General features: G+C 35.8%; 1 protein-coding gene across 1 annotated transcript; it reads left to right on the forward strand.

Annotated features, from left to right (window-relative positions):
• Positions 1–16892: 16892 nt before the first annotated feature.
• On the forward strand, positions 16893–22710 carry LOC107878241 (putative late blight resistance protein homolog R1A-10). The gene is made up of 3 exons (XM_016725160.2): positions 16893–17025; positions 17986–20707; positions 21291–22710. Exons 2-3 carry the CDS (start codon positions 18015–18017, stop codon positions 21421–21423), a joined length of 2826 nt encoding a protein of 941 aa, XP_016580646.2. The 5' UTR covers positions 16893–17025; positions 17986–18014; the 3' UTR covers positions 21424–22710.
• Positions 22711–24435: the final 1725 nt, after the last annotated feature.

Here is a 24435-nt window from a genome sequence, read left to right on the forward strand (position 1 = left end):
TCAAAATATAATATCTATTTTACCACAAACCTATGCAATATCCGTGTACATACATAGCGGGACAAATATTTTTCCTTTATACTGTCGCCTCCACCATGCGTATATGGAGGATGTAGCCAGCAAATTACATATAATGTGGTGGCAGAAAATAAAAGTAGGTGGGTATTAGTGATGTTTCATATCACTTTTCATTAAGTGTTAAGGATTACTTCTGTTGATTTTCTTGTATCACTCATATAAATATTGGTTCTTATCTTTGCAAATACAAGTCAACACGTTTCTATTGCTATTTCTCTTATTACATCTGTGCATATATGAACATATGTGTTCTGTGAAAAATTAAGAGAAAAATTAATTATCTACGTCAAGTTATTCAAACTCGGGTTTAGAGGGGCACTATTTGTAGGTTTTTTGGAGAGGTTTTTAACTTTGGCATCCAGGTAGGCTAGACTTATCCTATCTTTAGATTGAGCTTATCTATGGTAATTGTGTGCTATTATGCTAGTTTTAGGCAGGTAGTTGTAATTTGCATATCGTTTGATAGATATATCATGCCTTATTTTTTCGATTACGACCTTATTCTAGTAAATTTCAGTTTCATTATGTTTTAGTATGATGTAGTATTTATGAGCCTAGGATGCGGTATTAAGTTGCAAAACCTTGGAGTCATCCCTTTTTAACTAAGTTACATGAATGGTTATTTAAATAGTATTTTAATGACGGGTTAGGGTCAACATGTACTTTATTTCTGTCACTGATTGTGAAATTTGGCACCACTTGGCATCAGTCACATATAGTTTGGATTTTAATTTTACAATTGAGTATGGTTACTATATGTTTCGGTTCGAGTTCGGCATCTGGTTATAATGATGACAGTGTTCTGGTACTGGATATTGTTGTTCTAGGAGTTGTTATTCATCTGAGTTCTGGTTTAAATCCATCATATGGCCTGTTGTTATTATCCATCATTATTGATTTAAGCCCGGCGTATGGCCTCTCATTACTATCCATTGGTGCCGGTTTGAGCTCGGTGAACATTTGGAGGGATACTATTGTTTCATGGGATTGGTATGATTATAGATTATTTACATTTTTCATTAAAATTACTTGTTTTGTGTCCCACTGGCTTAAGGGGGCGCGGTTGGATTAATTATCTTCTTCAATGTGTTTGGCGTGTTTATGGGGGCTCAGTTAAGTTATGGTTCGCTTGTCTTTTATTACTATGTTATTTATCTTTCTGTATCACTTTTACTTATTCCTTTATCGCATTTGCTATCACAATCCCAAAGTTAAGGGTCATGATGGCACTTGTCGCGACAAATCTTGACAAGTAAGCCTATCACACAAATTGATATGAGAAGGGAAAATAATAACAATAACCCAAAGTGAGGCTTCTAGAACAAAGCCGAGCCACACAATATAATGAGAATGGAAGAACATAACCAACGACATCATACCATAATTCCAAAACATGTTGTCATAGTGTAAGAACATCACTAATACAACATGAGATCAAAATACATATGATATCCAAAATAGAAACAACTCCATCTCTGAATGCGAAATAAAGACATAGTCTAAATAAAGAAAGATAGTAATAGACTTTGGAAGGAAGAATCCAACTGCTACCTCGAATAGTTCCAAAGTATCGCCTAAAGTCAACTACCGTGAGGTGCACTCGATCCTGGATTTGCACCGAAAGAGCGCAGTAGGAGTGAGTACAGTCCACTTGTATTAAGTAGGTATCATAGTTAGACTGAGCAAAGTAGAAAAAAAAACATACAAAATACACACTAAGGATACGTCACCTGCAACCAGAAAATGTCCCACAATGGGAGCCCACACCGTCTCCACTTATAGTTCAATAATATTCACATACACCATAGCAACACGAAAGAGAAAGACAAATAGACAAGTATCACACTATGAATATGAAGGAAATAAATACCCATTGACAGGTATATCATCATGGAAGACAAACGCATCACAGAAATGTACAAGGTAAATACAAATACAATAGAGATAATGATGATGATGATAATGATAATGATGGTGATACTCGAGGTTGTTGCACAACCTCCGTATACACCTACGTAGCTAAAGCTTTCCGGTGTAGGGCCCATGAGGGTTCGTTAACCTGTATACAACTAATATCCAATACCAATATCTATATCCATAGCTCCTTTTCGGTACATCCATCGGTAGAGGGTTTTAAAGATGTCATACTTCTTGTTGAAAAAAGTCAGTATTTCAAGTATTTTCTAGTATTTACACTGTGATACCAATGTTTTATGAATGCATATGATATGAGGAAGTAATGATCACAACCAACCAAAATGAGTATTTTCATATCCAACTAATATACCAACCAAGTGAGCCAATAATACACTCAATATTTACAACTATTCCTGAATTCCAATATAAATCATATGCCAAAAGAGTAGAATACAATTAAATACATCATGGATACCACATTAAGCTCTTGCATTATACAAGACACAATTAATTTCATGTATACACACTCAACATTATCATATAGGACCCCACAAGGTCACACATAAAAAATAATACTCCAAAACCACTAAATACAACAACATATTGGCCCCCACATGGGCTCAACACAATAATTATAGACATTTCTGTGATTAGTCCACACCTTTAATATGCTTTTGTATCGATATTAACTACCCAGCCCATTCTGAAGAAAGTTAAGCCATAACCTGCTTCGAATGCTAAAAGTCGATTTGAAAGCCTTCAATATGAAGCCTTACTCCTCATGAACGAACTCTAAATAAACTAAATCATATAAATATAGAATTATGCGTCAAAATAAAGTCAACAATACCCATATTGTCTATTTTAAGTAGGGGTCAAAATGGACCGCCAAAATAGATTTTTGAAAAAGAAGGAAAAAATCATAATTTTGTTGTTGGAATGTTCCTCATATTTTTAGGAGTCTATAGCTAAAAACCCAAGCAAAAAAAGTGTTTAAAACAAGGTCTAAATTGAAGAAAAATCATGTTTAAGCTTTACCGACAAAAATCCTTGAAATTCATTTTAAAATCAGGAATAGAACTGTTTTGAAGATGAATTATAAGAAAAGTACTAATTATCAGATTAAAAACTCACTCAAGTGAAAACAGGTTGAAATCGAGGTTTAAATTGAAGAAATTCAATTTTTAGGCCTTCCGTGCTAAAATTCCCAATTTCTACTTTTTAATCCATGTTTAAAACAAGAATTACATGATAGAATTAGAAGAAAATAGTCTGAATAGGTGTTAAGGAACTTACCCAAGCTTAAAAATGAAAGAAACTACACAAAATCGAGAAATCCTCAACTCCAAGTCTCAAAAATAGCAAAAATGGCAAAACAAAGTATTTATAGGAACCCAGGCATCGCATACGCGATCAGGTGTCGCGTAAGCGGTACCTAGCTTGATGCCGACTATTGCGATTGCGGCCTAGTCCTTGCATACGCAAAACTCATGGTCGTGGCCGAGATGTCGCATATGCGACACTCGAGCTTTATCTCACGAGTTGCGTATGCGACCAGCCACTCGCGATTGTGATGGCACCACCACCAGATGGAGACTTGGAATTCTCCAAGTTTTCGGGGACCCCTCGAGATTCATTCGGAATCCTATGTACGCAAATAAATTATATTATTGTATCAAAATCGACGCTTCAAACTCAATGTCAATGTCAAATTTTCAAAAAGAAAACATCATTTTTACAAAGTTGACCCCAAAATCCAATTTCACAACTTTTTAAACCGAGAGTTGAAATGAGATATAACAACCACAAAATAATATCAACCATTTTTTCACCCTAAACTCGGCATTTTGGATCTGCTGGTGCAGTCCCTTTTCCTATTCAACGCACAGATCAACAAATGTTGACTGAAGTCAACTTTAAGGCTTTTCAAGCAACCAAAAACTAAAATTTCACATAATCACACCGAAATGCATTGGGAATTGTGCCAAGCATCCCTATACCCTAGAAATACCACAACACAACTGCGGAGAGAGGTAAAATGATCAAATCACACAAAAATGAATATTTCACATAAATCATCAAAAGTTAACTCGTTACATCATCCCCCTCTTAAAATCTAGTTCGTCCTCAAACTAAAGGCAAGGGAAATACCTGAATCAGCAAAAATCTAGGGATAAGAACTATGTATATCAGACTCAACCTCCCAAGTAGCCTCATCTACAGGTTGATGTCTCTACTAGACTTTAACCACTGGAATGACTCTAGAATGCAATCATCTAACATCTCCATCCAAGATGGAAACATACTCCTCAACAAAAGACAATATCTCATCTAACTAAATTGAATCCAAACAAATGTCGTGAGACTCGTTCGAAATGTAATGGTGAAGCAAGAAACTATGAAAAACTAGCTGAACAGCTAATAAGCTGGGGGCAAAGCCAACTCATAAGACACATCACCAATAGTCTGAAGAATCTCAAATGGCCCAATATACTTGGGGCTAAGCTTGCCCCTCTTTCCAAATCATATCATACCCTTTGGGAGAAACTTGAAGAAAAATACGATCACCAATGCTAAATATCAAGGCACAAAGTATACGATCTGTGTAGCATTTCTGCCTACTCTAAGCCGCTCAAAGTCTATCCTAAATGATCTGAACTCTATCCAAAGACTTACGAAGCAAGTCTATATCTTGAGGTTTAACTTCAGAAACCTCAAACCAGCCAATTGGAGAGCGACAACACCTACCATACAGGGCTTCAAAAGGAGCCATATCAATACTGAAATGGTAGCTGTTATTGTACGTAAACTCCTCCAAGGCTAAATATTTCTCCCAGTGACCATCAAAATCCATCACATAAACGTGGAGCATATCCTCTAAAACCTGAATAGTCCACTCAGACTGGCCATCAATTGGGGGTGAAATGTTGTGCTAAGATCAACCTAAGTTCCCAACTCATCCTAAAAAGTCTTCCAAAAGTAAGATGTGAACACTAAACCTTGATCTGAGATGATAGACACTAGCACACCATGAAAACGCACAATTTCACGAATATAGATATGGGCCAACCTCTCAACACTAAAAGAGACTTGATCGGGAATGAAGTAAGCAAATTTGGTCAATCGATCCACGATGACCTAAACACTATCAGAACCATGCAAAGTGCAAGGCAACCTAGTAACAAAGTCCATAGTAAATCGTTCCCACTTCCACTCGGGAATGGGTAACCTCTGAAGTAATTCAGTAGGTCTCAAATGCTCAGCCTTCACCTACTGGAAACATAGGAAATGAGCTACAAAATCCGCTATATCTCTCCATATACCACCCCTTCAGTAATGCTGTCTCAAATCACGATACATCTTAGTCACTCCCGGGAAAATGGAATACCTAGAACGAGGGGTGTACATAGGTCGGGTTGGTTTGGTTTTTCATTAAAATATAACCAAACCAATAATGTCGATTTTCTAAATTTATAAACCAAATCAAACCAATATACAATTGGTTTTTAAATCTAGGTTTTAGTCTTTTTTTGTTTTCTCGGTTTTTCGGTTTGCTCAATTATTTACAATTATAATGTGATTGAAGAAAAAAATTAAATGTTTTCACCAAAAAGATAAAAAAAAAATAATGGTCATAGAGTAGTTTCAATTAAAATTAAGTTGGCAAATTAATAAGACGTCTAAATTACTATCTCTCAAAGTAATATTATGTGGATATCCAGTGGTTCAATTTCTTAGTCACTGGTCACAGTAACTTGTCTGAAAGTTTCCTTCACATAAAATGTGAGCAAACAAAAGAATGAAGAATTGGAGACAACTTATTAAAAATTTAACTCCATAAAGTAATTAACTATAACATAATTCCATAAAAAAAGGAAAGAAAAGAAACAAACCTAAATCATAACTTGACGAATGAATGAACAAAATGTAAAGTGAAGCAATGAAGAGGTTTTGGTTTTTATATGGCAAAAATTCAGATATAGGTTACTTTTAGTCCATAATTACAAGCCATGGTTAATGTTTGCATAGTTACAAAACATATATATACCTTAAATTCCTCTCTTTCTCTCACTCTCTCTCGCCTTTCTCCTCTTTCTCTCTCCCCTCCTCCATTCCTTTCCCTCTATTGGTCTCCCCCTTCTTTCTCATTCTTTTATTTTTTATAATTTCAAGAATTGTATATTTGTATATAAACTATGCAAAATGTATGTGTACACACTCAATATAAATTCTGTAAACTGTAGATATACAGATATATAGTTATTTAATATACACTATAATAATATTCAAACATTCAGATATACAATTGAAAAAAATAAATGTACATATACAATTAACAACTTATACATATATGACTTATATAATTGACATATATGACTTATACATATACGACTTATTCAATTGACTTATACATATACGACTTATACAATTATATCATATATACAATTAATATAAAATTTATACATATGCGTGTATATATATATGTATATATATATATATATATATATATACAATTAACAACTTATACATATATGACTTATATAATTGACATATATGACTTATACAATTGACTTACACATATACTACTTATACAATTACATCATATACACAATTAATATACAACTTATACATATACGCATATATAATTGACACATAATATATAATTGATAACAATTTAGTTGAATTGAGAAAATAATGATTGAACTAAGTTATCTCAATCAAAATTTATGATAGAAAGGATTGCAAAATATAAAAAAAAAATAAAAATTAAATCTAATATCAAAAATACTGAAAATTACCTCAAATCTTCAATAAATATTCTAAACGGATTTTATGTGGTGACAAATCCGCAAAAAAAGTTCACCAAAGTAAAATCAAGGATGATATCTTGTGATATTAAAGTGATTTTGAGAGAAAAAAAGTAGAAAAAAAGTTGAAGAAGGTCTCTTGAAGAACGCTATTATGATGTTGCCAATGTTGTTGTTTCTTCAATGTAAAATCAAGGATATTAGAGTGATTTTGAGAGAAAAATAAGAAAAAAAAATGTTGAAGAAGATATCTTCAATAATCGTGCGTTTTGATGTTCCCATTGTTGCCTTTTTTTTGCCAATAGAACAAAAATAAAATTTAAAACTACCAAATAACTATGAATTGTAATTTTTTAAAACATTAACCATACCATGTAATTAATATAGTATTTTGTCTATAATATATAATTTTTCCTTTTTATATTAATATTGGGCTTTATATTAATTTGTTACTAATGGACAAATATTATAATTAAAGGCCCAAGAATATATATCTATTTTCTGAATATAAAAAAGTAATAAAAATAATTAGAAAGTAGATTATAAGTAATATTTTTTTACGTATTAAAAATTAAAATTATATATATATATATATATATTATGTCGGTTCGGTTTGGGTTCGGTTTGATTTTATTTTTGCTAATACCAAACCAAACCAAGAATGATCGAATTTTTTTTGCCAACACCAAACCAATCAAACTAAACCATAAGTTAGTTTTTTTCCTCGGTTTGGTTTTGCTAATACCAAACCAAATCAAGAATGATCGAATTTTTTTTGCCAACACCAAACCAATCAAACTAAACCATAAGTTAGTTTCTTTCCTCAGTTTGGTTTGATTTATCGGTTCGGTTTGACTTACGGTTTGGTTTGTACACCCTTACCTAGAACAATGGGCCTCCTCCAAGATCAATCTAATCCAATCACCTACTCTCGATACACAAACTCGACCTCCAATCTTCACGAAACACCATCTGAATCAAGTGAGGCTTCCTTTGTCTCACCACTCAACACCTTATCCCGAATCAATCTCAATCCAACATTATTAAACTATGAGCACGAATCTGCTCTATCAAAGAAGACCTAGCCTCTATGAATGCCAAAACACACCTAGGTATCATAATATCAAGCCTAACCATTATGTTATCCAAAGATTAAACCTTTAAGAGCAAGGGCCTCTCCTAGGCCAAAAGATGTACGCTAGTCGACTTTTGGCCCAAGATATCTACAACACAACTATATTGGCCTTGCCTGGATGATAGAGAATAGTCAAGTCATAATCCATAAACAACTCAAGCCAACGGCACTGCCTCATGTTAAGATCTCGTTGGGTGAAGAAATACTGAAGGCTACGATGATCTGAGAAAATCTCACAACGAACTCCGTACAAGTAGTTCCTTTACAACTTCAAAGCAAAAACAATTGTACACAACTCCAAATCACAGGTAGGTAGTTCTTCTATGGGGCTTCAACTAACAAGAAACATATACAATCACTTTACCCTTTTGCATCAACATAACACCAAACCCAACCCCTAAAGCATCACAAAAGACGGTAAAACCCACGCCCTCCTTGGGCAAAGTCAAGATAAGAGCTGAGGATAATAAATTTTTGAGCTTTTGGAAGATCGCCTTACAAGCATCGAACCATTGAAATTTCTTCTGAGTCAACTTGGTCAACGGAGTTGTAATAGAAGAGAAACCCTCAACAAAACATCGGTAGTAACCTGCCAAGCCAATAAAACTCTGAATCTTAGGGGGTGAAGTAGGCCTAGCCTAATCATAAACCACTGCAATCTTGGTTGGATGAACCATTATACCTTCTTTGGTAACTACGTGACCTAAGAAAGAGATAGACTCCAACCAAAACTCCCACTAAGAGAATTTTGCATATAACTTCTCATCCCTCAATCTCTGAAGCTCAACTTGCAAATGCTCCTCATGATTGTCCTCACTTTTAGAATAAACCAAGATATCATCTATAAATAAAATAACAAAGGAGTCGAGATACGATCAAAATACCTAATTCATTAACACCATGAAAGAGGCTAGGGAATTGGTCAACCCAAAGAACATGACCAAGAATTCATAATGACCGCACCGAGTCTGAAAATTTATTTTGGGAATATCCAAAGCTCTAATCTCAATTGGTGATACCCAAACCTCAAGTCAATCTTTAAAAACACCAAAGAACCCTAAAGATGATCCAATAAATCATCAGTACAACTAAAAGGATACTTATTCTTGACTGTTACCTTGTTCAACTGCCGATAATTAATACACATACACATAGACCCATCATTTTTCTTCATAAATAAAACAGGCGCACCCCAAGGTGATATACTAGGTCGGATATCCAACAACTCCTATAACTGATCTTTCAATTCCTTCAACTTTGCTCGGCCCATCTTATAGAGAGAAATAGAAATGGGCTTGGTGCTCGGCTCAACATCAACAACAAAGTCAATATCCTAATCCAGAGGCATACTAGGCAAATTCATGGGGAAGATATCCTCAAATTCGCAAACCACACAAATAGAATCCAAAGAAGGAGGTAAAGTAACACTAGTATCTCAAATATTCACCAAATAAGATAAATATCCGTTTTCAACCAAGCTACGAGACTGAACATATAATATAACCCCCTTGGGACCCGAATGAACCATACCCTTCCAAGATACCCTTGGCATAATTGGCAAAGCTAAAATCATGGTCTTAGCATAACAATCTAGGACAGCATAGTAAGGAGCCAACTAATCCATACCCAAGATGACATCAAAATCTACCATATCCAATACAATTAGATCTACCCAGGTCTCACGCCCATCAAAAGTCACCACAAAAGATTGGTACACCTGATCCACCACTACAGTTTCTCTTATGAGAGTAGATACACGAATAGGCACATCAAGAGGCTCACAAACTAAATCAAAACCTGTAACACCCTGGTTCTGATACCCGAAATGCTACACGGTGCTCATGACCCCGAAGGATTACAAGCTAACCCATGACTGATATCTGTACCTATATACTGCATAATATATTGTATGATTGCGAAAACATAAACTGAAAAGCCCTAAGGTTCAAGACTGTAACATAACTGATAAAGGTATAACATCTGAATGGGATATAAAATACCTAAAAAAAACTAAAATAACATGATAATCTGAACATGATAGTCTGGAAAGCCTCTAACTGATTGAACTGTCTGAATGAGGGGTTGATGGGACATGTTCCCAACTAACTCCAACTAATAAATTACTTAATGAGATAATAAATAAATAATTATATCCTCAAGAGATGAGGACTCACTGTTAACTCTAACTACTGAGACTGGAATGCTATTGATGCTCTGGAGCTCGTGCTTCTAAACCTATAGTATAAAATATCATAGCGCAAATGTGTCAGTACTTTGAATATACTGGTATGCATGGAAGGTAGGCTGAATACATGGGGTTCATATACATGAACAATTCTGGCTAACTAACTTATATGAACGTGAGAATACATGCATGAATACGTAGTAACTATATCTGAGATCGTGATAACATGAATTTACTGATAACTAACATGACTGATAATTGAATTCTGATGACTGATATAACTAATGACATGAGTGACTGTATCTGACAGTCCTGAATCTGATGGAACTAGCTGAGTTCCATATTGTATCCGAGTTGACTGAATCTGACAGTCCTAAATTCTGTAACTGAAACTGTGGGAAGTATTTATCAAACCGCCATGCCCCTAATATGCCATTATGGCTAAGTTGGGGTCCAATCTGTAACCCCAATTAGAAGGATGTCAATACCGCGCCACTAGTAAGGACAATCTGTGAGTAACCCTCATATAACAAGTAACTCAAGTGAGAACGGTAGGAACCCTCATATAACAGGTTAAGCCACCTCATTTACCCTCATATAGCAGGCTATGATGTTTCAACCTACGGTGGTTACGTAGTTCCAGAATGCAAGGATTGCTTCTAAGAATTACACCCTCATATAACAGGTGAGTTCCCATCCTTGGGTTCACTCGGTGCTAATTTCTACTCCCATCTGAATAGACACTAAACATGGATTACTAAACTGAACTAGACTGAATTAACTGAATTTCATTGACTGATGAAATAGTACTGAGATTACTGAATTACTAAGATTTCCTGAGTCACATGACTGACTGATTTCTACAAATCATGGCTTGACTATGGATATCGTGAAAACATGACACTAAACTAGGCACACATCTATATTTTTTGGATACAAGTACCCCTAGGACTCGATGGAAGGAAACTGACAAGGCATGATATTCTTGAATGTATGACCAATAATCAACAATCCATAATACAATAATTGGAGATATTTCATGGGCATTTGATTATCATAGCTTGGTACGTGAATAAAATTACATGTATACATAGCATAATTTCATAAGGTTAACTCATGAGCAATCCAACAAATAAATTTCAATACATAAGAATAACATGGAAATCATTTTGGATCACAATTTAGCTATAGTGCATAATTTCTATCTTCCTAGGCATTTTATCAAACACCTTGCATGCACCCATAGGGCATAGGCTTAATCATCAAATTGACACATTATAAATAACTCAATTTATGGATTTCACTCACTTGCTAATGTAGTTTCATGAAAAACACATAAATATTCCAACTTGGGAATCATATAACAAGATAAACATGGTTACAATCAACCCACAACATAAATATCATGATTTGCAATTTGAAATGGGGTTCTTGAGTTTTATGGATGAAAGGAATCCATAAATCAACACAACGCATACCTTAGTACTTGGTTTAGTGAAGATTAACGGAGAGACTTTCTTGAAATTGAATCCCCAATTGAAACCCTAGATTGTTCTTGAGAGAAAATTGAGAGAAACTAGTATATTTTGGGTTCCAAATAGCTGAATCTCGTGTTAAAGGGCTTAAATAGGGGTGGAAAATTGACCTTTTAACCCTGGATGCGTATTTAATTTCAGTGAAATTTTCCCGAATTGGACCATTGGCGCGATACGGCGCTATCACGCCATGTCACTGGAATTTGACAACTTGGAAATTGAGGGATGGCGTGATGCGGAGCCATCGCGTTGCCACTTTATTTGCGACCTGGAAGTTTGGCGCGATGCGCCACTATTGCGGACCCCTACTGGAATTTGACAATTGCCATTTTCTCCTGTGGCCCAGCACGCCACTGACTAATATGGCGCTGTTTTACGATGAAAACTTGAAATAGTCATAACTTCTTACCCGGTTATCGGATTTAGGTGAATTTTATATCGATGGAAAGCTTATTGAATTTTTCACATGACAAAAGTAAAAATCTTAAAAATTCCATGTGTACAAAAGTTGATTCATCTTCCAAAGTAAGTTTCTAACATTCTTGGGACAAAAAAAAATTAGTTAGGAAACTTCGGGGTATTACAAAAACCAAAGCAAAGTATGTAGACACATAGAAAAAAGTCAATCCCAGATCAAATAGTACAAATGTAGGTCTGAAACAAACAGGGAGGATATCTATGATAAAAGCATCGAAAGCCTCTGCCTCTGGTTTGGCGGGTATAGCATAGCATTGTCCATGACCACTAACTGGCTGAACAACCCCGCGACCACTATCACAGGCTCCATTACCTCTACCTTGCGCACTTCTAGTAGAACCTCTACCTCTCACAACTAAAATAAGAGTAGATTTTAACACACAACGATGATAGTTCGTGGACAAATAACCAGTCTCATCACATACATAGCAGCCTCTACGACCCGAATCGATAGGAGGAGGTATGATTGGACTGGAGCGGCCACTTAAAACTACTGAACTAGAAGACCCACTAACTCAACTCTGCAAGGATTCCTTCACGAGTCTACCATGATTACCACAAAAACTTTAGAATCCTTACCTCAAGGAGTGTGACCTCATAACTCACCAAAATAGTGCACCCTCTTGGAGCCTCCCTGAGATGCTCGAAGAATACCCTTAGTCATATTAGCATAATCCAATAAACTTTGAAATGATGCTCCAAATACTACCATTTGAGATCTAGCTAGCTGAAGAGAAACATCTAGCCCCTTCACAAACTTCTAAATCTTCTTAGATTTGGTGGCAATGCTGGCATAGAAATATCTAGACAAGGCATGAAAGTGTGCCTCATAGGCTGCAACAGTCTTGGAGCCCTACTCTAGTGATCAAACTCATCCCTCATCTGATCCTTCAGACTGTGAGGTGCAAACCTCTCTAGAAAGGCCTCAACAAATTGATCCTAAGTCACCTCAAAAGAATTGAGAGGTCTGCAATCAACAAGTGACCTTCACCAATCTGTAGCAGCATTCCTTAGCTGATAAATAGTATATGTAACACCATGTGACTCAAGCGAACCCAGATGAAACTTCTCACGGTAGTTAATTAAGAACTCGTAGGCATCCTGCCCATAGCACCATTGAACCTAGGAGGACCCAAATGAGAGAATCTCTCAAACCTCTTCTAATTCACAGACGACATAACTGTACTCACGATAAGAGGAAGTATGGTGAATCTGGCAGGCTGAGATCCTACCTGAGAAGGTAACATAGATGATAACTGAACTCCTGATCTCAAAATACCATACTTAAATGCCGACATTGAAGGAGGAATAGCACTCAAAATCTGTGGAGTACCAAAAACAGAAGTAGGTACTATAAGAGGATCCACACTCGGGGCTGGAGAACACCATAAGCAGACTCTGGCACAGATGGGGGTATAATACTTAGAATTAGAGGAACAACAGGAGCACCCAAAGAAGCACCCTCCAAATGGGTCAACAAGTGAATCAATAAACCCTCTAAGACTGGGTATAAGATCTCAGTGGAATCAAAGTACGACCTATATCCCCAACACACTCAGGGAGAGTCCCCTAGCACTAATCCTAGATGCAGAAGATCCATGTGCCCGACCACTACTTTGAGCCCTTCTATGACTCGTAACTCGCCCTCTAGATTTGGCTCTCTCCTCAAATGAAGGCTCGACATCTTTAACCTCATGGGATCTAGTTATCACCATCTGCGCAGAAAGAGTGAAATATGACTTAGAACACAAGGTATGAAGGAAATCCGCACGATAAGGAACAAAATGAGGGAAATTTCCTAAATACATCTTATCGCCTCTTGAAGATAGATATGGACTAATCCACGAGACTCTTTTCAATATTCTGTTCTTACACTATTAAGACCAATGAACCTGGCTGCTCTAATACCATTTTTTCACGATCCAATAACTAAGTGTCATGATGGTACTTGTCGCAGCATTCATAACAAGTAAGCCTATCACGCAAACTGATACAAGAAGGGAAAAAATAATAATAACCCAAAATGAGGCTTATAGAACAAAGTGACACCATACAATATAATGAAAGCGAAAGAACATAACCAACGACGTCATACCATAATCCCAAAATCTAATGTCACAGTGTAAGAACATCACTAGTACAACTCGAGATCAAAGTATATAAGATATCCAAAATAGGAACAACTCTATTTCAGAATGCGAAATAGAGACATAGTTTAAATAAAGAAAGGTAGTAATAGACTTTGGAAGCAATAATCCAACTGCTACCTTAAATAGCTCCAAAGTATATCCACAAGTCAACCACTATGAGGTACACTTGAACCTAGATCTGTATCGAATGGGCATAGTAGGGGTGAGTATGGTCCACTTATACTCAGTAGAAATCACAGGCTGACAGAGGAAAAAATAAAGCATACAAAGTACACACTAAGGGTACATCACCTGCAACTAGAAAATATTCCATAACGGTAGCCCACACCGTCTCCACAACAGTTCTATAATATCCACATACTCCATAGCAACACAAAAAAGAAAGACAAATAGACAGGTATCAGACAATACGAATATGAAGGAAAGAAATACACATACACACGTATCACATCAAGAAAAACAAACACATCACAGAAATGTACAATGTAAATACAAATGCAATGGAGATGATGGTAATAATGATAATGATGATGATAATGATGCCTGAGGTTATTGCACAACTTTTGTATACACCTAAGAGCTAAATTTCTGTCAGTAAAAGCTAGTATTTTAAGTATTTTCCAGTATTTCCATGGTGGTACCAATGTTTCCTGAATGTATATGATATGAAGATATAATGCTCAAAACCAATCATATTGTGTATTTTCATATCCAACCAATATACCAACCAAGTGAGTTAATAATCCACTCAATATTTCCAACCATCCATGAATGCCAACATAAACCATATGTCAAGATACTAGAATACAGTTAAATACACCATGGATACCACACTAGGTTTTTTCATTATATAAGACACAATTAATTTCATGTATACATAACAAACATTATCATATAGGACCCACATGATCACATATAGCAAATAATACTCCAAAAACACTAAATACAACAATATATACGCACCCACAAGGGCTCAACACAATAATTATAGTCATTTTAGTCCCACACCCTTAACATGCTTTTGTATCGACATTAACTAGCCAACCCAGTCTGAAGGAAGTTAAGCCACAACCTACCTCGAATGCCAAAAGTTGATTAGAAAGCTTTCAATACAAAGCCTTACTCGTCACGAATGGAATCAGAATAAACTAAATCATACAAATATAGAATCTATCCATCAAAAGAAAGCAAACGATACCCATATTGCCTATTTTCAAGTTGGGTAAAAACAGACTCCCGAAATGAATTTTCGAAAAAGAAGAGAAAAATTATAATTTTATTTTTGAAACATGTTCCCCATATTTTTTGGAGTCTACATCTGAAAATCCAAGTAAAACGAGTTACAAATGAGGTCCAAATTGAAGAAAAACCATGTTTTTAAGGTTTGCTTTACCGACAAAAATTCTTGAAATTCATTTTAAAATCAAGAATAGAAGTTGTTTTTAAGATGAAATCGAAAAAAAAAGATTATCAGATAAGAAACTCACACAAGTGAAAACAGGTTAAAATCAAATAAATTCAGTTTTTAAGCCTTCCGGAACAAAATTCTCAAATTCTACTTTTTGATCCTTGTTTAAAACAAGAATTACATGATAGAATTGGAAAGAATTAGTTGGAATACATGTTAAGGAGCTTACCCAAGCTTAAAAATGGAAGAAATTGCTCAAAATTGAGAAACTCTAAGCTCTAAGTCTCAAAAATGGTAAAAAATAGCGAAACAAGGTATTTATAGGAACTCAGGCATCGCATACACGATCAGGTACCGCAAATAGAGAAACAAGGTATTTATAGGAACTCAGGCATCGCATACACGACCGCGGTACCTGTCCTGATGGTGGGTATCTCGATCGTGGCCTAGTCCTCGCGTACACGAAACTCGTGATCGTGGCCTAAATGTCACATATACGTCACTCGCGCCTGATCTGCCGAGTTGTATACGCAACCACCCACTCGCGGTTGCTATGGCACCAGCACGAGCTAGAGACTTGGAATTCTCCAAGTCTCCTCAGACCCTTCGAGATTTATCTAAAATCCCATGTACATAAACGGACTATACTACCCTATGAAATTTGACGCACCAAACTCAATGGAGATATCAGAATTTTGAAAAAATATCATTTTCATAAAGTTGACCCCTGAAATCCAATTTCACAACTTTTTATGTTACACGTGCGGGGCACGTGAGATAAAATTAGTGTGTGTGTATATATATAAATATACGAGTCGCAGCTGGATCGTGCTAAGTCTAGGCCCAAAATTAGTATTGAACTTTATATTTGTAAGTTTTTTTTATCTTGTTGCTATTTGTGTTTTTTATATATAAGAGTTGAGTAAAATAGTAATTTAATGTATTCTTATTGTGTTATCGATTTACCTAATAACCCAATAAGAATAAACCAAAATCGAACCAATAACTCGATAATTTCTTTTATAAAATCATTGATAAATAACAACAAATGAGTAATTTTTATCAATTTAATTTATTGATCGGTTCGACTTTTACACATCCTAGACAAAATTCAATTCATCTCCACGAAATTGGAGCGAAAGGGCATTTTTGTCTTGATATCTTAACACCTATAAATAGGAATTAAGTCATTTTCTTAAGGGAGCTTTTGGATGTTTTGAGCCTTGAGAGGCAACAATAGACCATATTTGGAAGGAGTTAGAGAAATTCACTATAGAGTTTGCATTTTCTTCTTTGTAAATTGCTAAATCCGGGCTTTTATATGATTGAATGGTGATTGAATAGCACTCTCTCCGTCTCAATTTATGTCTCGTCTTTCAAATTTAGAGATCTAAACAAATTTATCTTTAACAGTAATTTTTTCATATATCTTTTAAAAAATTTGAATTGTTATTATTTGTGACCTACATACTTTTAACATATTTTCAAATATATTAGTTTTATTTTAAAAAACGGAAGATTTGGTGCCCACATTTACGGTTAAATTTGAACTGTTTGACTTAGGAAAAACGAAAAGTGATGCATCAATTAGAACATAATGAGTAGTTATTTTGCTTATTATTACTTGGGTTGTTCATCTACTTGTTTACAGTCTTGTTTGTGAATTTGGTTGTTGCAAACACTATATTAAGCCCTAAGTGTCTATTTCTTGCTCAGAAGATTAGAAACTGGACTGGTTTTTTAACAAGTAACAAGGAATTAGTGTATATTAAGGAATTTTAGTACCTGATTAATGAATTTGAAAACAAAACAATCTTCTTGCACTCCAACTGTTCGTTAAAATTCCTAGCTCAATAAGTAGTATAGTTTTAGAAGTAATTGTTCAATCAATCTGTTGTTTGAACATAAAATTAGGAAATCTACAAATTCTCACACTGTTTGATGTCTTAACACGCACACACTTCTCGTGGGATCAATCCCAACCTTTCTTGGGTTTTATTATTGCTACGACCGTACTACATTTCATTTAAGGTGTAGGATTGGACGTTACCAACGATTAATTGTCATTTTCCATTTTGCCCTTAATATCGTGGACATCTACCTGCTCGATAGTCGATAGAGACTAGAGCAAACTATGGATAAAGCTGGAAATGTGATGGAAGCTAACTTGTTTCTAGGAAATAATGAAAGAAAGACCTTTGCATTTTCTGTTTTTTAAATCGAGAAACTACACAACTTGTGACAATATGTCCATTTTCATGCTGAGAGATATTCCGCTTTATCTCTGTGCAGGAGTTCCCTTAAGAGAGGAAGAGGGACATATGGCTTATGCTGCTATTACTTGCCTTATGAGGACCATACACCAATCAATGGAACTTACGGGATATGATTTGCAACCGTTCTATGAAAAACTCGAATCTTTGAGAGTTATTCTGGAGAAATCCTGCAGTATAACTGGAAATCTTGAGGCATTAACAAGCTTGGAAGCTGAAATCGCAGAGGTGGCATACACAACAGAAGATATGGTTGACTCGGAATCAAGACATGTTTTTTTAGCACAAGTTGTGGAGGAAAGAAGCAGAGCAATGTGGGAGATCTTTTTCGTCTTGGAACAAGCACTAGAATGTGTTGATTCCACCATGAAACAGTCGATGGCAACATTGGCCAGCATGAAAGATCTAAAATCACAAACTTACACTCTTTCCGGTATACCTGAACATGATGGAGAGCAGCCCGAGAATATAGTGGTTGGCCATGAAACAGAATATAAGATGATCCTGGATCAACTTGTTAGAGGAGAAAGGGAACTAGAAGTTGTCTCAATCGTAGGGATGGGAGGCATCGGGAAGACAACTTTGGCTACAAAACTCTATAGAGATCCATGCATTATGCCTCACTTTGACTTACTTGCAAAAGCTACTGTATCGCAAGAGTATTGTGCGAGAAATGTACTCCTAGGCCTTCTATCTTCATCGCGTGATGAATCTTATGATCAATTAGCAGATCGACTACAAAAGCTTCTAAAGGGCAAGAGATACTTGGTAGTCATTGATGACATATGGACTACAGGAGCTTGGGATGATATAAAACTATGTTTCCCAGACTGTAATAAAGGAAGCCGAATACTCTTGACTACTCGAAATGTGGAAGTGGCTGAATATGCTAGCTCAGGTAAGCCTCTTTATCACATGCGCCTCATGAATTTTGATGAAAGTTGGAGCTTATTGTATGAAAAGGTTTTTGCAAAAGATTCTTTTCCCCCTCAATTTGAACAGCTCGGGAAACAAATTGCATTAAAATGCGGAGGGTTGCCTCTAGCAATTGTTGTAATCGCGGGACTTCTCTCCAAACTAGGCAAAGCATTGAGTGAATGGCAAAGTGTTGCTGCGAACATAGGTTCAGCGGTAAGCACAGATGTTGATATCCAATGCATGAGGGTGTTGGCATTAAGTTACCACTACTTGCCTCACCACCTAAAACCATGCTTTCTATATTTTGCAATTTTCCCAGAGGATGAATTGGTTTTTGTAGATAAACTTGTGGAGTTATGGGTTGTAGAGGGATTTTTGAAGGTAGTAGAGATGAAAAGCATAGAAGAGGTTGCACGAAAGAATATAAAAGATCTTATTGATAGAAGTTTAATTTCCATCTGTCATTCGAGATTTGATGGAAAAATAGAGAGTTGTGGAATGCATGACATGATCCGTGAACTCTGCTTGAGAGAAGCTCGAAACCTGAACTTTGTGAATGTTCTAGGAGGAAAGAGTGATCAAAATCCATGTGCCCAATCCATGCAGTTTTCCTCTAAGAATCGAGGTCGGACCAGTATCCACAATAAGGAAGAATTGGCCAGGTGTCGTAACAGTGAGGCTCATTCTGTTATCCTATTTAGTCGATTTGGATACTTCATGCCAGAGTTACCGTTCAAGCTAGTAAGAGTACTAGATCTTGCTTCAATTATCTGTCCAGCTTTTCCCAGTGAAATACTACATTTATTTCACTTGAGATACCTAGCTTTGTGTTTTTACCCTCACTTATGGCAGTATGTTGGATCTGAAGAAGAGGTTCCCTCATCAGTAATAGACATTCCTCCATCAATATCAAGCTTATTTTATCTGCAAACTTTTATACTTAACCTATCAGCTCTTGATTTTCAGAGCTATCCTTTAATATTGACATTGGAAATTTTGGCGATGCCGCAGTTGAGGCACCTCTGTTTGTACTGGAATTACTTGTGGAATCATGAGCCTACTGGGAAAAGTTTGGATTTGAATAATTTGCAATGTCTCTCTGGATTGAATCCTTGGTATTGCACCAGATCTTTCTTTAAACTATTTCCCAATTTAAAAAAGTTACAAATATGTGGTGTCCCAGAAGACTTTCGCAGTCACAAGGACCTATATGATTTTTGCTACCTAGATCAGCTCGAGGAATTGGAATTTTTTCTTTCTCATCAATATAATGCTTGCTTTCTGGAGAGCAATGCATCTTCAGGTTCTACTCCACAATATCCTCTGCGTTTTCAGACGAAATTTCCATGGTTACCTCCTGCAGATGATGTTCCACTTTTGTTCTTACCTCCTCCAGATGCTTTTCCACAAAACCTTAAGTATTTAACTTTTACCGGACGTTTCTTTTTGCCATGGAAGGATTTGAACATTCTTGGTAAATTGCTCAACCTTGAGTCCCTTAAACTATCTGATTATGCCTGCACGGGCGAGGAGTGGGAAGTGGATGAGCAAGGGTTTCCTCACTTGAAGTTCTTGCTACTGGAAAATTCACACATTCGGTACTGGAGAGCAAGTAGTGGTCACTTTCCATGCCTTGTACGACTATTTCTTAAATATTGCTGGAAATTGGACTCAATCCCTCAAGATTTTGCAGACATAACCACACTTCAGCTTATTAATATAAGATACTGTGCACAATCTGTTGAGAATTCCGCCAATCAAATTAAACAGGACATTCAAGACAACTATGGAGGTTCTATTGAGGTCCATATTTATGATACTTTGTAAGACATCTTCCTTGATAATATACTTCTTAAAATCATTTCTTGATTTTGTGCTTCCAATTTGTATATGCTAAGGTTAAAGGCTTGTTTGGTGAAGAACATTTAACTCTATTTTCTGTTCGACTAGAGATCTGTTCTACAGAAAATCGACTTTTAATGCAAATTATATATTTCCAAAATAAGTTTTCATTTTAATTTTTTTACTGCTCTGCCTTCTCTTATTTTCTCTATATTCTCTAAGTTAGATTCTTAGATTGCTGCTCTTGTAGCCATATTTTCACGAGCAGACATGTCTACTAAGTGCTTAAGTTCTGGAAACTGGTTTATATTTTTATACCATTAACATATAACTCTTCATAGCAAGCTCGATACAATCACCTAAATAACATGTTTTAATAAATTAAATTGCGCCGATATAGTGCAAAAGATCTTTATGTTGTCATTGTATATGATTTAAATGCTTACAACATTGTATAACATGTTATACTGGCATGCTCATTCTTAATATAATTTTCTCATGTTCTGTTATTTTGGGAAGTGTAACATTTCATTTTTCATCTTTTGTGGTTGTCTTGTTCTGTAGGGTGAAAAAAAGAGATAATGATCGTGATAGTGACGGTGATGGTGATGATGACGACAATGATGATGATGGTGGTGATGATAGTCATGATGGTGGTGGTGTTGATGGTGGAAGTTTCACAACAGATTTCAAATAGGACTTGTTGAAATTCATAAACTATCAAATTCAGAGTTCTGCTTAGTTGTTATTGTGGGGAATTAGCCTTTGGCTCATGTTTCTATTACATCCCTTATGAGCAAGCACTGCAATTTCCTAGACTTTCCAGAGAAACCCTGTACAATAACAGGTGATTTGAGGCAATCAAAAACTTAGAAGCTGAAATTACAGAGCTAGCATCCAGTGCAGAGTATATAGTTTATTAGCCAATGATTTGACCTTAAATATGTATATTTTGGCAGCTGAAAAGAACTATTACGCTGCAAGATCCTATCAGTGCTTTGAAGAAGTATATGTTTGAGAACAATCTGGCAAGAAAGGACTGCAGCAGTCTCTGCGGTACTTTTTGTATGGACGCAGCTATTGTGCGAAAAATATCAAAAGTGGGATTTTTTGGAAGAATGAATATCATAGTTTTTTAGTTAACTTTCTAAAATAGTCTAGTGAATGAATGTCATAGTTTTCTAGTTAAGTTTCTAGAATAGTCTAGTGCAGTCACTTGGATAAGCACCTTGTGGAAATATCTAGAGTAGAAGATAAAGTCACTAGAATTTCCTTCTTGTTGTATCCAGAAGACTATCTAGAATCATCCATAGACAAGTATAAATAGGAGTGACATTGCACATTTGTAACAAACCCCAAACGAACCAAATAATCCAATTCAAGAGGTTTTCTTCCATAATCAAGTTCTCCCAGCTTTCTCTTCTTTAGTTGAATCTTTCGATCTTAATTAACAATCTTAGGTTAGGCTAGCAGAAGGTTTCCCGAATTATACTTTTCTTATACTATTCTTTATAGGGCACAGCTGGAAAGGACTGCAGCAATCTCTGCAGTAAAACTGTCAAATAGTACGAAATCCAGTTGTACAGTTGACCCGGGATAAAGTGGCACACACCAGGTACCAGCTAGTGAGGTTTCTCAAATCATCAAAACTACCAACATAACAATCGTATTTGCTGATTGAAAGGGCTTTGGAATTGGGCCTGATGGAAGGTACAGATGTCAGAATCCCAAGTTCACTGAAGGCACTGCTCATGTCTAGGTCTCAAGGGCATTCAGTAATCAATGATAACAGGTTTCCAATTACTGAATTAATGATTACCTGTCGCACTTCTATAAAAGTCTTGGTGTTCCTCGTCTTAAAAGTTTGGTAAAAGGTGCTTTATTATTTCAATTTAGGTCAGAGTTTTGTCGTCGTTTTTACTTTCACATTGTTTTCAAGTTGTACTATATCATGAACAATAAACTCTGAAAGGCCTTGCTTCCTCTTTTGCACTTTCATTGCTTTGAATATGTAGTTTACTGGCATTCTGGCTTGACAATTTGTTTAGCTGCTTTCGGCTTCTTTGCTGTCCCGAAACTCAGTTCGAACTGAAGTTGATCCATTTAAAACACATGATCTCTTATTTAGAAAAAACAAATTGTATGGTTCTTTTGAATTAACTGTTATGCAGTTTGATACCACTATTTTTTTGGCTTGGTTAATATTGTTTAAATTAAAGAACTAGAAGATAGTAGTACTAAAGCAGAAATGTGATCTGATACTAAACCTTAGACCTGGATTATTTCACCGGGTACCTGTTGCCTCCAACAAGCTATAGCTAACCCATTGAATTCCAGCCAGTGGCGCCACTTAAAAAAGTCCTCAAGGACCTCTCTGAGGATTGTAGGGAGCTTTTTCGGCCACGTCAGAATGCTTAAAAAGTAGGTTTTATAAAGCCGCAAACATTCCGGTTGTTGTTCGTGTATTTGCAAGTCCCTACTATCATAGTCCAATATTTTGTTATAGTCTTTTTGAGCTACTGGAAAGCTTTGCCCACCAACTACCAAGATGGAAAAAAGATCACCTTATGGGTTGTCTTTACTGGATTTGAACCCTGGTCTCCAATGATTTTCACCTGCTTCATTAACTTCTAGGCCACAACCCGACTGCTTTAGCTATAGACCGCCACACACTATGCTATGTGAATCTCCTGAAAAAAGAGTATATATCACATAATCATATTTATCACTCATCATTGAAAATTAACTTGCAAATATAATGTCTTTTGCTGTGGACGCACAACTCTTCATGCTTTGGTGTCTTCTTCCAATGACTAGACGTAGACAAGATGACACTTGGCGTAACATGAGAAACTTTTTCTACTGTCAATGTATGTAATTACGTATTTGTCATAAAACGAAATATTTGTGGAGTTGAGACACTTGGATCAACCGTAAGAAGTATGACACTGCCTCCAAATTCACAAGTTGCTCCACCCTGTTTAGTCTTCTGCCAGTAGCTACTGAAAGCATAAGAAGCTCGAGAAAGTACTGTATCGGGCCAGAGCACACTCCGTTACGTTGTATGGCCTCACGGCCAGCCCCAGAACCACATGCATAGTCCAGCGTCGACTGAAGTAAGAAGTCTGGTGCCGTTGGCTTTGCTACGCGCCAAACAACATTCTCAGGTTTCTGTATGGCAGTATTGGTGGCGATGGATGAATTACTGGTGGCGTAGGTTCATAGTGTGGTGGAGTGGAGAAAAAAAGTAGTGGCACAGATTCCTAATGAGGGGGGTATATGTAGTTTAGTGGAGTATTTGCTGGTGTTTTGGTGTTTTTCAACAATGCAGATAGCAATACCTATAGTTTGCTGGTGTTTTTCATCTTATTTTTTTTATTATTTTATTTTCACTTTATTTTCTCTCTTCTATTTCTTTTTTTTCTTTTTTCGTTTTTCTTATTTTTTAATTTTTTATTTTCTTTTTTCCTCTTTTTCATATTTGAAGATAATTATCTCCATGATTTTCAAGATTTCAATATAAAACATTATTAATGTCTTTCACTCTCTTATATCTCTATTTTTTTTTCTTATTAGTTTTTTTTCATCTTATTTTTTTATCATTTTATTTTTTTATTTTGATTTCTTTTGTTTTCCACTTTATTTTATCTCTTTTATTTCTCTTGTTTTTTCCTTTCTCGTATCTTGTTTTTTCATTTTCTATTTTGTT

This window comes from Capsicum annuum, chromosome 9 (genome assembly GCF_002878395.1).
Source record: "Capsicum annuum cultivar UCD-10X-F1 chromosome 9, UCD10Xv1.1, whole genome shotgun sequence".
NCBI classification, from domain to species: Eukaryota; Viridiplantae; Streptophyta; class Magnoliopsida; order Solanales; family Solanaceae; genus Capsicum; species Capsicum annuum.